We start from the raw sequence: 16422 nt of genomic DNA, 5'->3' as shown, positions 1-16422 counted from the left end.
ACCTTTTTATTTAATGGTAATTATTGGGCTGAATAAGCCTGTATTTTAACCTAATTTTAAACAACAGCAAATGTCTCAGTCCACTGTATATTGTGAGGTAAAGACAATATTAGAGGGAGACAAAATAAATATCAGGGCAAAATAAAAAATCTGGTCCCTAGCAGGTCTTAAAATAATTTAAAAACAACCTCAGATGAACAACAACACAACATATCACACCGTGTCATTATTTATTTAACAAAAGTTAGTACAAAATGCAGAAGCAGTGTACACCTTAAATACACCTCAGTGCTTCCATTGAGTGTAAATAGCAGCCAGCTGCTGCTAATCAAATGAGCTTGATTAATTGATCACCAACAAATGTAAACACCTGTATAAAAGTAGAACTTTTGTCAGTTTGCAAGTCTGGAGCATTCAGGTACAATGCCAGGGAGGACAGACATCAGCAGTGATCTTAAAGAAATAATTGCTACTTCCCATCAATCTACAAAGGGCTATAAGAGCATTTCCAAACAATCTGAAGTTCATCATTCTATAGAGAGAAAGATCATTCATAGGTAGAAAACTGCCAATCTCCCCAGGAGTGGACGTCCCATCAAATTCACCTCAAGGTCAGAACATTCAATGTCCAGAGAAATTAAAAATCCCAAGAGCTACATGTCAGACTACAGGCCTCAGTCAGCATGTTAAAGTTCATGATGGTACACTTAGAAAAAGACTGAACAAGTATGGCATGTTTGAAAAGGTCTGCAAGGAGAAAGCCTCTTCTCTCGAAAAACAGCATGGCTCTGTATACCATAGTGGTCTAGAGTCAAATGTGAGGCTATCTGTCTGACAGCTAAAGCTAGGCTGAAATTGGATCATGAAACAGGACAGCGAACCCAAGAACAGCAGCAAATTTTCAGCAGAATGGCTGAAAAGGGGCTGAAATTCTGAAATGCTATCATTTTCCTCTTATTAAATATTTTTCTATGTTTACAGTTATAACTAACTCAAGTTCCTTGGTTGGAGGGTTCTTGTAATACAGCTCCTGATCTCCAGAGGGTGCTAACTCCCTTCACTGAACATAACGTGTGCTGGAATGGGACACAGAATATAAATAAGAATAACTTTAGAATAAGAATAACTTAATAATAAAACTGGCTTATATTCTGTGGGATGGGATGGGGGGCTATAAGTGAACATGACATGTCAGTGTGTGGTTCCAGATTAAATTGTCTGAGACCATAAAGATGATTTAAAATGATGACTGGACATGATTGGCTTATTTAATGGCTTCATAGTTCAAGTTTTGCATGTTTTGCTCTACACATTCAGCCTGAAGACTGAAATAAAAGGCATCCAAGACCTCATTTAGCTGCAAGTTTTATCTGTTGTCTATTTTCTGCCTGTCCCTACCTTTTTATGTGATTTAATGCTCAGTTCAGATAAAATAATTACAGTGGGTGACATTAACATTTGTGTCAATCGAAACAGAACATTTAATACTACAACCGCAATTGGAAAAATGTCAGGATGCTGCAAATAAATGTCAATGAAAACAGATTGCAATGATTGGCAAATTATAAACTAATATTTTATTTGCAATAGACCATAGAAAACATATCAAGTGTTTGAACTGAGAAAAGTTAACATATTATGAAAAAAATATTCATTTTGAATTTGATGCCAGCAATATGTCTCAAAAAAGTTGGGACAGTGCCGTGTTTACCACTGTGTAGCATCCCCTCTTCTTATTACAACAGTCCATAAACATCTGGGAACTGAGAAGACCAGCTGCTGGACTTTTGGAAGAGGAGTGTTGTCCTATTCTTCTCTGATAGAGGATTCTAGCTGATCAACTGTCCTGGGTCCTCTTTGTCATATTTTTTGTTTCATGATACAACCTGTGTATATATAGTACCTTTCAGGATTGATAGTACCTTTCCAGATGTGCAAGCTGCCAATTTAACAGGCACTGATGAACCCATGTACCATGAGAGATGCAGGCTTTTAAACTGAGCACTGACAAGGTGGATGGTCCCCCTCCTCTTTAGTCCAGAGGACACCGTGTCCATGTTTTCCTGAAAGAATTTCAGATTTTGATTCATCTGACCACAGAACAGTTTCCACTTTGCCTCAGTCCATTTTAAATGAGCTTTGGCCCAGGAGAGATGGCAGTGTTTCCGGTTCATGTCTACATATGGCTTCTTCTTTGCATGATAGATCTTTAACCTGCATTTGTGGATATGCAGTGACCTGTGTTCACAGACAGTGATTTCTAGAAGTGTTCCTGAGTCCATGCAGTGATTTCTATGACAGAATCATGCCTGTTTTAAATGCAGTGCCGCCTGAGGGCCTGAAGACCACAGACTTCCAGCACTGATTTTGGCCTTTCTCCAGATTTTCTGAATCATTTGATGATATGTACTGTAGATAATGAGATATTTAAAGTCTTCACATTTTCACATTGAGGAGGATTATTCTGAAATTGTTCCACAATTTGCAGATGCAGTTTTTTTTTTTTTTTGCAGATTGGTGAACCTCTACCCAGCTTTACTCATGAGAAACTGCCTCTCTAAGATGCTCTTTTGATACCCAATCATGTTACTGCTCTGTTGCCAATTAACCTAATTGGTTGCAAAATGTTTCTCCAGCTATTTCTTCTTAGTACCACTTTTCCAGCCTTTTGTTGTCCCTGTCCCAACTTTTTTGAGACATGTTGCTGCCATCAAATTCAAAATGAACTAATACTTAACAATGAACATTTTCGCAGTTTCTGTTTTCTACTGTCAATGAAATATGGATTTATGAGATTTGCAAACCATTAAATATTTGGTTTTTATTTACTTTTACACGGCCTCATGACTTTTTTGGAATTGGGTTAATAGTTCCTGAAAACCCTCTTTTGTCTGATGATTTCTTAATAACTTTTAAATTTACAATAATGGACTATGCCGCACTGGGGGATGAATTTAATTACACTAGATATATCTCTGAAAGTGCTGTAACTAGATTTATATGAAATTTAAGTGCTTTCTCCTCTATTATCTTCTCCATGGAAAATGCCATGAAAAAAAAAAAAAAAAAAAAAAGCAGCAAATCAGAGAGTTTTGACTCCCTGGTATACCTCACAAATGTGCAGCTTAAAGCAGATAAGTTGTAAGCTGAAGAGGAAATGGCATCTCACTAATTTAGATATATCATTAAGTACAACAAATTTGCTGCTGATACTTATTTAGACTTTTTCTCTCAGATTGATATTTCTGAGATACCTTCAATAGTTAGTTCCTCCAAACCATCAACATGTCTGTTAGACCCCAGTTCCTACAAGACTGCTGAAAGAAGTCCTACCGTTAATTAGTTCTTCAGTTTTGAAAAAGTGCCAGTAATTAAACCATTACTTGAAAATCCCTTACTTGACCCAGCTGTTTTAGTTAATTATAGACCAATTTCTAACCTTCCTCTTATTTCTAAAATTCTTCAAAGACTAGTAGTTAAACAGCTAACTGATCACTTCTAGAGGAATGGTTTATTTGAATATTGTCAGTCAGGATTTAGAGTGCATCATAGCACAGAAACCGCAATAGTGAAGGTTACAAATGATCTTCTTATGGCCTCTGACAGTGGATTCATCTCTGCGTTTGCCCTGCTAGACCTCAATGCAGCATTCAGTACTGCTGACCATAATATTTTATTATAGAGCTTAGAGCATGCCCTGCTGCAGAGGTTTAAATTCTATCTAATAGACTCCAATTTGTTCATGTCAAAGAGGAGTCTTCTTCACACACTAAGGTTAATTATGGAGTTCCACAGGGTTCTGTGCAAGGACCAGTACTTTTTAAATTATACATACTTCCTTTAGTTAATATTAGAAAACATTGCATACATTTTCATCGCTACCCAGTTATATTTATCTGTGACGCTAGATGCAACTAATCAATTAGTCAAGCTAGAAGGTATACAGGCCTGGATGTCCTATAATGTTCTTCTAATTCAGACAAAGCTAAGGTTATTATATTTGGCCCTAAATGTCTCAGAAACATGGTGTCTAACCAGATACTTACAGTAGATCAATGTTTTTCAAACTATGGGGTGCGCCCCACTGGGTCATGACAGGTGGGGCGTGAACGATCTGAGAGAAACGTCATGCAGAACAAATGTTAAACATCGGATTAATTTTCACGGCAGGACAAGGAAATAACGTTAGCATACCTGAGCAGGTACGTTAGTATAGCAACTAGCCAAATTGTCCACGTCATTGTCTTTTTGCATACAAAGAGCCGTTGTGCTGCTTGCCTAAGTCCAGAGTTGAGTTTAAATTCCTTCTCCTCACATACAAGTTCTTGAATGATCAGACCCTGGTATCTGTTAAAGACCCCACGATACCATATTATCCAAACAGAACACTTTGCTCTGAGACTGCTGCCTTAATTTTGATTCCTAGGGTATTTAAAAATAGAAATGGAGGGAGAACCTTCAGAATTCAGGCCCCTCTTCTATGGAACCAGCTCCCAGTTTGGATTTGGGAGATAAACGCCCACTCTATTTTTAAGATTAGGCTTAAAAATAGGGTAAGTTAGAGCTGGATCAGGTGACTCTGAACCACTTATGTTGCTATTGTCCCAGGCTGCTAGGGGACTCATGACATACATCTTTTCACTCCCCATGTGAAAAGATGGGAGCTCCTCATTAAAGTATGTCTTCTTTCTCCCATATTTTGTATTTTGTCCTGTCTTTCTATGCTTTTCTTTCTTCTATGCATTCCCCTAACCCCCAACTGATTGCAGCAGATGGCTGCGCCTCCCTGAGCCTGGTTCTGCTGGAGGTTTCTTCCTGTTAAAAGGGATTTTTTTCCTTCTCAGTGTTGTCAGGTGCTTGTTGTTGTCTGCAGTGTCTTTTTCTTAACCAGGTGTTAACTGGATAAATGTCAGGACTTGTCCCAAAATGTAAACAGAACAAGAACCCACCATGGTGCCTCTGTGATTTTTATACTGTCATGTGATGGTGTGCTGTGGAGACGTGGACCCAAATGCAGACATGCAGAGATGGATGGAGGTAAACAAAAGGCAAGCTGTTTATTTAGCTGATAGCAGAGATGGAGGAACTCTAGGAGCTGGCTGTGTGGCCAGTGGCAGAAGCGAAGCGCTTCAGGGGGGCCAACCAGGAGGCCAGCAGCAGAGACCCTCTGATGGCTTGGCATGATGTCAACATCAGTGAAGGTGACAGGATACCTCAGAAGGCATGGGTGGAAGCTGTGGGTGGTGGAGACCATCTAGAGGTTGACATCAGAGTAGGTGATGGGACACCTGCGGTGGCTTTGCTGGAGATCGACATTGGAAGCTGAGACCCTTGGACTCAGGCAGTTTGGGACCCTTGAGCTCAGGTTCAGGCTCAGTAGGACCAACTGGATTGGGCTCTGGACACACAGGACGCTGGAGCTGCCCAGCAGTCTCTTGCAGCACTGGCTGAGGCTGTGCAGGGGACTCAGAAGACTCAGACTGCTCTGCAGGGTGCTGAGCTGTCTCCTCTGACAACTGAGGCAGCGGCAGGTTTAGCTCAGGCTCAGAATACACAGGATTCTCATGATTCCTAAGTTGCACAGGACACCCCGGATGCTCAGGCTGCTCTGGATGCACAGGATACACAGGATTCTCAGGTGGCACTGGACTCCCAGGTTGCATAGGACGCTGGGGCTGTGCAGGACTCCCAGCGATCTCTCTTGATGACTGGGGCTGCAGAGGGCATGCAGCCACCTTCAGGGGCTGAATCTGAGGCTGGGCCTTGGCCACCCTCACCCTGGGAACAGGAACTGGTGCAGGATGTTCAGTTTTTGAGGAGGCCCCTGACAGAACAACAGTCTCTGGGGAGATCTGCACATGTGCACGGTTTATAGTCTTTGGAGGTGCAGCAGTGAAACAAAAACAGTGTTCGAAGCAGCCTACACACATGCACCAGAAACAGTCTCTGGGGTGCAGGCTGTAAAATAAACAATTTCAGAAAGTGTGTAGTCTCAGGCTGAGCGGACTGAAAAACTAAGCAATCTCTGTGCAGTCTCTGCTTGGGGAGTGCAAACAGCAGTCTCTGAATGGAGAGCACCGGGGACTTAAACAGTCTTTCTTACTACAAGAGGTGTTTCAGAAAGCCCGACGTTGGCACACAGCAGCCTTCATCCTCAGCACTGGAACAGGTGTGGACCTGGAACTGATCATCCTTGGAGCAGGTCAGGGCCTGATGTCAACTAACCCAGGTGGAAAGGTTGATGAGGAGCTGGGTGGGGTGCTGGACTGTTGTGGTTGTTGCTGTGAAGCTTGTGTTCAGAGCTCCTGCTGCTACTGCTGCGAAGCTGCCAATCTCCCTAGGAGTAGACGCCCCATCAAATTCACCCCAAGGTCAGAACATGCAATGCTTAGAGAAATGAAAAACCCAAAGAGGTACATCTCAGACTCTACAGGCCTCAGTTAGCATGTTAAATATTAAAGCTCATGACAATTAGCAAAAGACTGAACAAGTATGGCTAGTTTGGAAGGTTTGCCAGGAGAAACCACAAGATTTCTGGAACAATGTCTTTTGGACAGACGAGACCAAAGTGGAGTTGTCTCGCCATAACGCACAGCACCATGTTTGGACAAAACCAAACACAACATATCAGCACAAACACTTCATACCAAGCACAGTGGTAGAAGATTTGGCTTTGTGTTGCAGGCATGGACGCCTGGGCATCTTGCAATAACTGAGTCAACCATGAACTCTTCTGTATACCAAAGTATTCTAGAGCCAATCAAAGCTGTCTGTCTGACAGCTAAAGCTTGGCTAAACTGAACAGGATAATGACCACAGCAGCACATCGACAACAGAATGATTAAAAAAGAAAAGAATGGAGGTGTTGCAATGGCCCAGTCAAAGTCCAGACCTCAACCTGATTGAAATGCTGTGGTGGGACCTTAAGAGAGCTGTGTAAACAAATGCCTGTAAACCTCAATGAACTGAAGCAACATCATAATGAAGAGTGGGCCAAAGTTTCTCCACAACAACGAGAGAGACTGATAAAGTCATACAGAAAACAAGTATTTCTAGTTATTGCTGCTAAAGGTGGTTCTACAAACTACTGAGTCATGTGGTCTACTTAGCTTTTCACAGGACAAATTCGAGCCCTGTGAATTTCTTTCACATGACTGTACTAGACTGTATGCTGCTGTCAAGAAATACAGTTTACTGTAGCTCATAACAGCACATAACAAAAGATCAATTGTTTATTTCTCCTAGTTACTTGGGATTAGTTTAACCTGATAAGTATAAAACCTAAGCTTCATCTTTGAACTGGATAACATTACTTTGTTATACAGTTGCTATATACTGTTTTCCCTCTCAAAGGGGGGCAGTAGGTTTATTTTACAACATAGCACAATAAAGTCAAATACTTTATTGAGCAAAATCAAGTATAAAGTGCAAAAAAGCCTAAATGTAATGTCTTCTTTTGAGGATGCAGGGTCTCAGGAGGATATTGTTTTTGCAGAAAGCACTGCACACATGAAGGGAGAAGGAACATCAGGTTTATCTATTTTTCCTTTGTTCCTTAATTACTAAAGTAACAGTAAACGATCATCTGGCTAATCTTCTTATTTTACTGTGTGTTGGTTCTTGTATTCATTCAAAATGGAATATTCTGTATATTTTACCCATTATTCTGACCACTATTCTATCAGGCTGCACGTTGACCTTATGAATCATCCTTCACTTTCTCTCTAGGCATGCGCAACGCATACTCAATGCCCCCCACTAAATTTAGCAGCAAATGACGCACCATGACGTCAAACCCCTCTGCAATAATCCCACCCAGTCATCAAACATTTCGCGCGAAACTGGCTGGAAGTGGTCACGAGAGTGCGATGACGTTATAACTGAAAATGGGCGGGCTTTTAAAACTGTCGCTTCCTATTGGGAGGCGTGTGGTGACGTGTCGGATTAAAAAAAACTTAACGCCACGTTTGATTGGGCGGTCTGATTGGCGGCTCCTCCCGCCGCGCCTCGCCCCTCCCCGCAGCAACAGCAGCGGCTCGCTCGGCTTTCCTGCGCCAGCGGCGGTGTGTCACCGAGGGTGGGCTGCTGCCGGAGAGATCCGGACTCAGAGAAAATACTCAACCGGTTAACGCAACCTGGCATCGCAGCAGGGCTGAGGGGCGAGTTTTAAACCTGAATACGGTTTAGGTTGGACCCTGCGCCTCTTCGTGTCGCCACCGTCCGTCCTCCTGATGTCGGATTTCAAGCTCGGGATTGTACGGCTCGGCCGTGTGGCCGGGAAGGTGAGCTGGATCCCAGGGCTACCATGTGCGGCCGTGGGAGGGCCCACGGGAATCATTAAAGGCACTAGAAAAAACACAGTTAGCGATGGTCAGTCAGCTCTAGTCAACCGATTTAATGATTATGAAGCCGTCGCCAATGCGAGAGTAGTTCGGCTTTACCGATTTAACCGCGTATGAGCGGATTAGAAAAGCCGGCCGTGCCGAGCCAGACTGGCTTCTCAAACTCCGCCGCTAACGCTAGCTAGCATGTAGCATGTTACGCTAGCTGCTGGCTAACATTTAGTGACCCAATAATGCCAGAAATGTAAACACGTGCTCCGTTTTTGTCACAGCCGCCGTCAGTAGGGTTGGTAGGTCGGTAGCGGCCGTGTCATACTCAAAAGACTCGGCGGTACAATTAGCAGCGCCACGCTAGCCGTGTTGTTAGGATTACCCTGAAGTGTCGGCTAATGAGGAAGCCATTGCCACGCTCCATCAACGGATTCTTTTGTGCGGTGTGACAAAGCGCACCGGCAGGACGACACTTTGCCTAACATCTGTGCTATCGACTTTGGCTTCCAGCTGCTGGGAGGGGGGTCAAAAAGCGCTCCTGGCTGCTGGTGCTCCTACTGCCGCTGGTGTCACAGGACACACTGGGAATAAACCATATTTGAACCGTGGCCAGTCGACTACCCACCTGCTGAGTTATAGGGTTCCGGTCAGCAGTCACTCAGCTATAAACCATGATGTCACGCGTGTAAACTTCACATACACACTAGTGAGGCAAACAGAATGAGTCACATTTAAAAGTTTCCTCCATTTAATGTTGTTGTGCCGCCTGGCTGCTGTGTTGGTAATAACAAAGAGCTCAGGTGTCTCTGAAACGGTCCAGACAGGTTTATGCAAGTTTGAGATGCACCAGTTTGGAATGTTGAAACGGGCTGGAAAGACCAGTGATTCCTCGAAGTGGTCCCCCTGTTTATGTGGCAGGACAAATTTACAAACAATAAAGCTTCCCCTGAGAAGATGCTGCTGCTATAATGCCTATCACTGTTCCAGTTGTACTTTTAAATGTAGAAATAACCCCCTCTTTGAATTTTTCGAATTTCAGACAAAGTACACACTGATTGATGAGCAGGACATACCGCTGGTGGAGAACTATGCCTTTGAGGTAAGCTTTGAAAATGCAGTTCTGCATCTTTACCACTTTTCTGGAATCCAATACAGTGAAGAGAGACAATATAAAACCATATTATTCCATTTCCAGGCACGCATGGAAGTAGATGCAGATGGCAATGGAGCTAAGATCTTTGCTTATGCTTTTGACATTGGCAAAGGCCGCTGGGCAGGAAGGCCGCTGCACGAGCTGCTCTGGTAAGTCTTTTTAAGCTATATCAAGGCTGTTTTTCCTCGCATTCTCTTAACAAGTGAAAGGTCTCCGTTTGATCCCGGGAGAACACACAAATCTCTTGAAGGAAATCTTGCTTGTAAAAAAAAATCTGCCCAATCAAACATGTGGCGCTACCTGCTGAAAGTAGCTGGTTTTGTGGTTATTTTTCTACTGCTGGAGAATCTGGAGTCAAGACTGTGTAAGCATTCTTGTTGAGAAAGTGTCCTTGATCGGGTCATCACAGTTTAATCAGCCTCAAAGGTGATGAATAAAGTGTATGGATGCACATGGAAAAAAAACTGCTAAAATTGCAAAAATAATGCTTGACGAGCCATGTCGCAGTTGTCAGTTAAACCATCAACCATCAGTTTTCCAGTTTCATCACTAGTCTTGAGAAACAAGATTTTGTGCCACTGGTTGCAGACCGGCTAACTTTTAATGTCTTTACCCAGGGAGAAGCACAGAGGAGGTATTGCCCCCAGTTTTCAAGTCATCCACATCAACTCTGTGACAGTGGACAACCGGCTAGACAACCTGCGACTGGTGCCAGTGGGCTGGAGCCCTAAGCCAGAGGAGATTTCCAGCAAGCAGAGGTAAGACCACATTTGGACTGTGCCTCAAAGCTGATGTGACTTCTTGGTTTTCGGTACATGTGAAAATGCAGAAAGGACACTGGACAGATGTTAAGGGACAATGAGTCTTAAATCCTTGTGTGATTTGTCATGACTTATTCCAGATTTAGGCTAAACAAGTGCCTAACATTTCTTCCTGTATTCTCTTGCTCAGGGAGCAGTCTCTGTACTGGCTGGCCATCCAGCAGGTACCAGCTGACCCCGTAGAGGAGCAGTATCTGGAGCTCAGCCGCACGCGCTACTACAATGCTAACGGGGAGCTGGTGGAGGAAGAGGAGTGTTCCTGCACCTACTATGAGTGTCATTACCCTCCTTGCTCGCTCATTGAAAGGAGGGTATGTATAGCAACTTGGATGGCAAAGTATTCCCTGTTTTAAAGCTTTGTGCACTCAGAGCCAAAGATGATGATCTTCTTTGTCTTTCCACAGCTGAGGGAGTTCAACATATGCGGTCGCTGCCAGGTGGCGCGCTACTGTGGCTCCCAGTGCCAGCAGAGGGACTGGCCGGCCCACAAGAAGCAGTGTCGTGAGCGTAAGCGGGCGCTGGCCCTGGAGTCTGAGCCTGAGCGGTGATCCGCCTTCATCCTCGCATGGGAGAAGAGGAGGAGCAGGAGGAGGACGATCGGGGAGGGGACAGGGTTACATTTGGGAGGGATGAAGTGCGAAATGGGGAAAATTCCTGACAAAAGACTAATGATAGAGGACAATGTTGGCTGGTTGAGTGTTTTGAAGGAGTTCAGGGCTCAGAAGATGGAGGGCAAGGAGAATAAAGCAAAAAGACATCTGCCACTTCCCAGAACTGGTAATTCTCCATAGCTTGCTTTTCATGTGGATGACGGGGAAGGGTTATTTTATTTTATTTTTTATTTTTTTGGGGGTGGGGTGGGGTGGGGGTGTCTTTGTTTTTTCTCGAGGGAGAACCTCGAGCACTACCTGCTGCTATGGTTTTGTATGTAAGGAGGGGCAAGTTGTCTTGTTGATGAACTGAACAAGCTTCTTCAGACCACAGTCGGAATACAGGCCGCTGTCATCCGCTGGGTGTCACGTCATCTGTGCAAACAGGGGACCTGGGGGCTACAGTACCTGTCGTTCAGCTGGTACAATGGGACACGGACCTTTTCACTGTATCGCTCCCTTTCTGACCTCTTTTGTGCACACGGCTGCTGTGTTCATGGTCATCGACACCTTAGCCGCCTCCCTGTCTGTCGTATTCCCCACACAGCAAACCACAACACAGATTACCAGAGATTTCACCGAGTCACACTACCAGTATTGAGTGTGTGAGTGTGGGTATGCTTGTATGTGTGTGTAAGTGCTGCCAACGTGTACAAAAGGACATTGAAGTGGTCACCACCTCTAATGGGTCGGGTTAATGGGCGTCTGCTCTACTTAAAGGGGCCATATTGCATAATTTAAAATGTCCTATTTAATTATAAACTGGTGGTTTAAAAGTACTATCATTGTTCTAAAGTAAAGTAGCTGCCAAATAAAGGCTTCCTTTTTTTTTTTTTTTTTTTTTTTACTAGATTTGAACATTTTTTTTTCTTTAAATTGTTGAAGACTCTGAAATTTCAAGTGCTGGAAGTAGGTGGATTTTCAAATTTTTACAGCTAAAATTTAAAAAATATCTGGTCCCTATGGAAGCTTGTTTCTGCAAATATATATACATATATATTTTTGTTTGTGCCAGTTCTCAGTTATTTTTCCAGAAGTTTGATTTAGTAAATTGACATTTTGACAGTGATGGAAACAAGCTTCCATAGAGATCAGTGTTTTTGATCCTCTTAGACACTATTTCTTTCCAATAAAAGTGAGCACTGATGGCATAATCTGAAAGTAATTATTTCAAGTTCTTAAGAGAAAGTGTCTTAAACTGTAAGAATTATCTTTACCAAAGTCTTCTCTGACCTTCCGTAGCTTAACACTCCTGTCAGCTGGTTTAAATCCCTCCAGTTAGTCTGTTTGCTGTTTTTTTTTTTGTTGTTGTTTTTTTTAAATTTTTAAACGGACACCTGCCTTTTCAAATGGTATTTTTGCATCTCCAGGGTTACGGTGTACGTTTGCGTTGATTGGGGGAAGGAGCTAGTGCTCGGTTTCTTGCGTGAGAGTTTGCGCTAAGGGTTATTTTTTTGAAGAAAATCTATCAATGGAGCTATATTTATTTAAAAACATTTGATTGTGAAACTTTTTTTTTTTTTTTTTTTTTTGTCCTGGTGATATTTGAAGGCATAACAGTCGTTATGAAAAGCGGTCATTGTGGGACCTTTGTTGTATCTCTCTGAGGGGGGGGGACTGAAAGATTTCATCCCTGTTACTTGATTTCTTATTTCACTTTCCTGATCCTTGAATGACTGAGTCCTGGCTGTTGCCTTTCCAGTCCCCCCCATGGTGATACTGCACACAGTTGTCACTAAAAATCTTCCATGTGAGAGACGTGTTGGAGTGTAAAACTTGAATCCCTCCCACACCGCTTTGGGTGAATTTTATTTTGGCGAGTGGTTTGATGAACGGAACCATTTCCTGCTCGGGGCTTTCAAAGACACGACGGTCCAAGTCAGCTCGTTCTGTGTCGACTTTTCTCCACAATCACCTGCCTTCCTTGTATTACCTACAATGCACACCTGCTTAACGTGCCCTCTTGTTTCTTAGGTGAGAATTCCCAACACTTAATAAGCATGTATTTCACACATGTACATGCATCTTGTTTTTTTTGTTTTTTTTGTTTGTTTGTTTTTGGGTATGTGTGTGTGTGAGAACAGATTTTCAAACTGCACTAAAATTTGGCTCCCGTGTTAGCGTACTTGTCATAGATGGGGTGAAGGGTGGGATTGTGATTTGGACAGAGTGTACAGATTGTGTCTGAAATCTTGTTTTTTGTAAGAATATAAGCATTATTCACCTAGAAATAAAGAGCTACAATATGTGAATGGAAGTACAGCTGGGATAACCGACAGTTGCTTTTCCAATGTAAAATGATAATAAATAAAAATGAACCTGATTTGTTGCTGTTTGGCTTGATGTGAATACGGGGGTCACATGTAGATGGGGGTAATTATGCATTAGTAGTAGTTTGCTAGTAGATAAATAGGAAGAGCAAATTAAAACAACACCGATGTAGTAAAATTTAAGAAAAGTAGTACAACCAAACTACTGCTGTGTGAGGAAGTCTGGAGTGGCAGAAGAGTATGTGAGGATGGTGAAACAGTGGTGAGGTGGATTATATCAAGGATCTGTAGTGAGAGTAGGGAGCAGGTGGAGGTATGGTCTGGAGAGAAGAGGAATGAAAGGGAGACGTGCGTGGATGAGTGTAAATACCAGAGGTGGACCATCCAAAGCAACAGACAGTACGCAAGAGAGCGCAGGCAGGGTGGAGTGGGTGATTTGTGACTGAGGGAGAGCAGCAAGAGTGAAAGGGAAGGTTTACAAGATGGTAGTGAGGCCTGCTGTGATGTATGGGATGGAGACGGTGCCACTAACAAAAGAGGAAATGCAGAGGGTTGCTGTGACAGAGGAGGATGTTAGGGATAGAGTGAGATGGAGGCAGATGATCCACTGTGGCAGCCCTTAAAGGGAGTAGCGAAAGAAGAAGAAGTCAGGACAGTCAGAACATCCTGTGATTTCGCAAGTGTTTATTTGACGCTCTGCAACCCTTGTTGAAAATGCCACCAAATACTTGAACAATTATTTGAGTTGAAGTGATTCATCTGTATAAATTTTGTCATCTGCAAAGCAAAAATTACTACAGTCACCAGTTCCAGCCAGTCATACTAGTAGATTTGCTGCTTTTCTATTGTATTGCCCTGTTAAAAAAAAAAAAAAAAAATGCAGCGCAAAGGCATCGTAAACTCTGAGAAAACTTGGTGGTATTTTTATCCTTCAATGAACAAATAAGCAAATTAATCCACTTCTTCAGACTCTTCTAATACCTTAATTACATTAAATACCTTTTCTTACTTTCTTTTCATGGTTAATAATTACATTTCACATTTATCTTCCACATCCTGTTGAAAATGAACAGTAGGAGGGTTGGGGCCTATATTCTGGTACAAACTAAGACAGGTCAGCATGTCTGTCACCTGCAGTGGAAGAAGCACTCTGATCCTTATGAGAGTGAAAGCACCAGGGTCATTGACTGACTGAATCTTTTACAGCGTACTGTAATTTATAAGGCTGTTACATCTCTTTTAATCTTGAAAAAGTCAACATGAAATTAATTATGAGCCAAAAGTATGATGAATAATACATTAAACCTTAAGTGCATCATCACAGTCTTCACCTTGAGAGATTCATTTGTTAAGCTCTGTGTTTTTATCACTTGTTTCTCCGTCGTCTCTTTGTTTTCTCTCCTCTGTAACAAGTAACAGATGTTCAGATGCTCTGCTGTGACCGTCTGGTAACTTTATCCCCTGTGTTGTTACTTGGGTCTCAGCAGTTGGATTCTTTCCATCTGCCTCTTCTTTTTCTTCATGCATAGACTCTTCTCCCAGGTCCTCAGCAAGCCCTCTACATCTTTTAGGCCACTGCAGTGTCAAAGTTCAACAGATGGGTCATAAAAGTGAATGGGGCAGCAGGCCATAGCAGAGAATCTGGACATTTACAGGTTATTGAGATTTTATAACTTTTTTTGGCACTTGGAAGAATAAATTTTATGTCTGAGTATTTCTAGCTTTCCTGCTGAAACCACTCTATGTAGTGCTTTAGGGGGCCCTTTGTTATGTGTCTGCTAGGCAAAGAAGTTTGGGCAGCACTGGATAAGCCATCTGAAGCATCTTTTTTAAATGACAAGATAATATCTGAATTACCCCGAGGTCAGGTTATGGCACATATACACAAGACAAAAGGAGAAAACTGTATTCTTATGGAAATAGGAAGATTCATTTCCATAAGAATGCATTTTATAAAGAACATAAATTTCCTCATAGCACTTAATGGACTGCCACAGTTTTCTGAATGATTGTCTGTTGTCTCTCATAATCTGATGTTTTTTCTTCCATCCATCCATTCACTTCTGCTTATCCTGTACAGGGTTGCGGGGGGGGGGGGGGCAGGGTACACCCTGTACAGGTCGCCAGCCTGTCGCAGGGCCAATACAGAGAGACAGACAACATCCACACTCAGATTCACTCTCTTTGTAATGTTTTTTCTTATTGTTGAATTTATTTTTGAAGTTATATTATAATGTAATATTTTGGATTTTTTTTTCTTTTTATTTAAACAGCACAATCTGTACTCTCTGGCCACTTCATTAGGTTCATCTTGCTGGTATTGGGTCAGACCTCCTTTCTGCCCTCAGAACTGTCTCAGTTCTTCGAGGCATAGATCCAACAAGTTGCTGAAAACATTCCTCACAGATTTTTAGCTTCACACAGTTGCTCCAGCTTTACTGGCTGCACATCCAATCACGCCAATCTCCCATTCCACCATATATCAATGGTGCTCTCTTGGATTGAGATCTGGTGACTATTTGAGTACAGTGAACTCATTGTCATGTTTAAGAAGTCAGTGTGAGATGATCTGAGCAACTTTGAACTCTACCATTTGAATATCACAGGAGAAACTGAGATTCATTAGACCAGGTAACATTTTTTCAAATCTTCTGAGAGCCTGTGTGAATTGTATTGCCTCAGTTTCCCCTTCTTAGCTAACAGGAGTGGCACCCAGTGTGGTCTTCTACTGCTGTAGCTGTTGCCTTCCTATCAGCTAAAAGCAGTCTGGCCATTTCTCTCTGTCCTCGACCAGGCACTTTCGTCCAGGGAACTGCCACTCACTGGATATTTTCTCTTTTCTGACCATTCTCTGTAAACCTACATGGTTGTGTAGGAAAATCCAAGCAGATCAGCAGTTTCAGAAATTCTCAGACTAGCCTGGCTGGTACCAACAACCCTGCCACATTCAGAGTCATTTAAATCACCTTTCTTCCCCATTCTGATACTCGGCTTGAACTTCAGCAGGTCATCTTGACCATGTCAGCAAGCCTAAATGCACTGAGTTGTTGACATGTGATTGGGTGATTAGATATTTGCATTGAGCAGTTGAACAGGTGTATCTAGTAAAGTGATTGGTGAGTGCATCTTTTTATTTTATTCATGTGATATGTTGTGTTTTTCTCTAAGTCATGTACGAGCAGTGTGGTGAGCAGG

At 42.6% G+C, this 16422-nt stretch overlaps 2 protein-coding genes across 2 annotated transcripts; one reads left to right on the top strand and one right to left on the bottom strand.

Annotated features, from left to right (window-relative positions):
* Positions 1–5267: 5267 nt before the first annotated feature.
* Positions 5268–6688, bottom strand: LOC115789738 (mediator of DNA damage checkpoint protein 1-like). The gene is made up of 3 exons (XM_030743248.1): positions 6648–6688; positions 6226–6337; positions 5268–5852 (listed from the first exon to the last, which is right to left on the bottom strand). The coding sequence occupies exons 1-3, from the start codon at positions 6686–6688 to the stop codon at positions 5268–5270; spliced, it is 738 nt and encodes a 245-aa protein (XP_030599108.1).
* Positions 6689–8046: 1358 nt separating this feature from the next.
* zmynd19 (zinc finger, MYND-type containing 19) lies at positions 8047–11122 on the top strand. The gene is made up of 6 exons (XM_030743060.1): positions 8047–8282; positions 9373–9432; positions 9529–9635; positions 10104–10244; positions 10438–10618; positions 10712–11122. Exons 1-6 carry the CDS (start codon positions 8232–8234, stop codon positions 10853–10855), a joined length of 684 nt encoding a protein of 227 aa, XP_030598920.1. The 5' UTR covers positions 8047–8231; the 3' UTR covers positions 10856–11122.
* Positions 11123–16422: the final 5300 nt, after the last annotated feature.

Source organism: Archocentrus centrarchus, chromosome 12 (assembly GCF_007364275.1).
Source record: "Archocentrus centrarchus isolate MPI-CPG fArcCen1 chromosome 12, fArcCen1, whole genome shotgun sequence".
Classification (NCBI taxonomy): Eukaryota; Metazoa; Chordata; class Actinopteri; order Cichliformes; family Cichlidae; genus Archocentrus; species Archocentrus centrarchus.
Note: the sequence above shows the minus strand (reverse complement) of the source record. Positions and strands in the feature narration are given on the sequence as shown.

Bases quoted from the DNA above. Each gene is read 5' to 3' on its own strand.
- LOC115789738 (XM_030743248.1), bottom strand. From the start codon at position 6,688: ATGCCTGCAACACAAAGCCAAATCTTCTACCACTGTGCTTG. The intron at 6,338-6,647 runs GTATGAAGTGTT...GTCTACTCCTAG, and splicing joins ATCTTCTACCACTGTGCTTG to GGAGATTGGCAGCTTCGCAG. The intron at 5,853-6,225 runs GTTAGTTGACAT...GCACATGTGCAG, and splicing joins TCATCAACCTTTCCACCTGG to ATCTCCCCAGAGACTGTTGT.
- zmynd19 (XM_030743060.1), top strand. From the start codon at position 8,232: ATGTCGGATTTCAAGCTCGGGATTGTACGGCTCGGCCGTGTGGCCGGG. The intron at 8,283-9,372 runs GTGAGCTGGATC...TTCGAATTTCAG, and splicing joins TCGGCCGTGTGGCCGGGAAG to ACAAAGTACACACTGATTGA. The intron at 10,619-10,711 runs GTATGTATAGCA...GTCTTTCCACAG, and splicing joins GCTCGCTCATTGAAAGGAGG to CTGAGGGAGTTCAACATATG.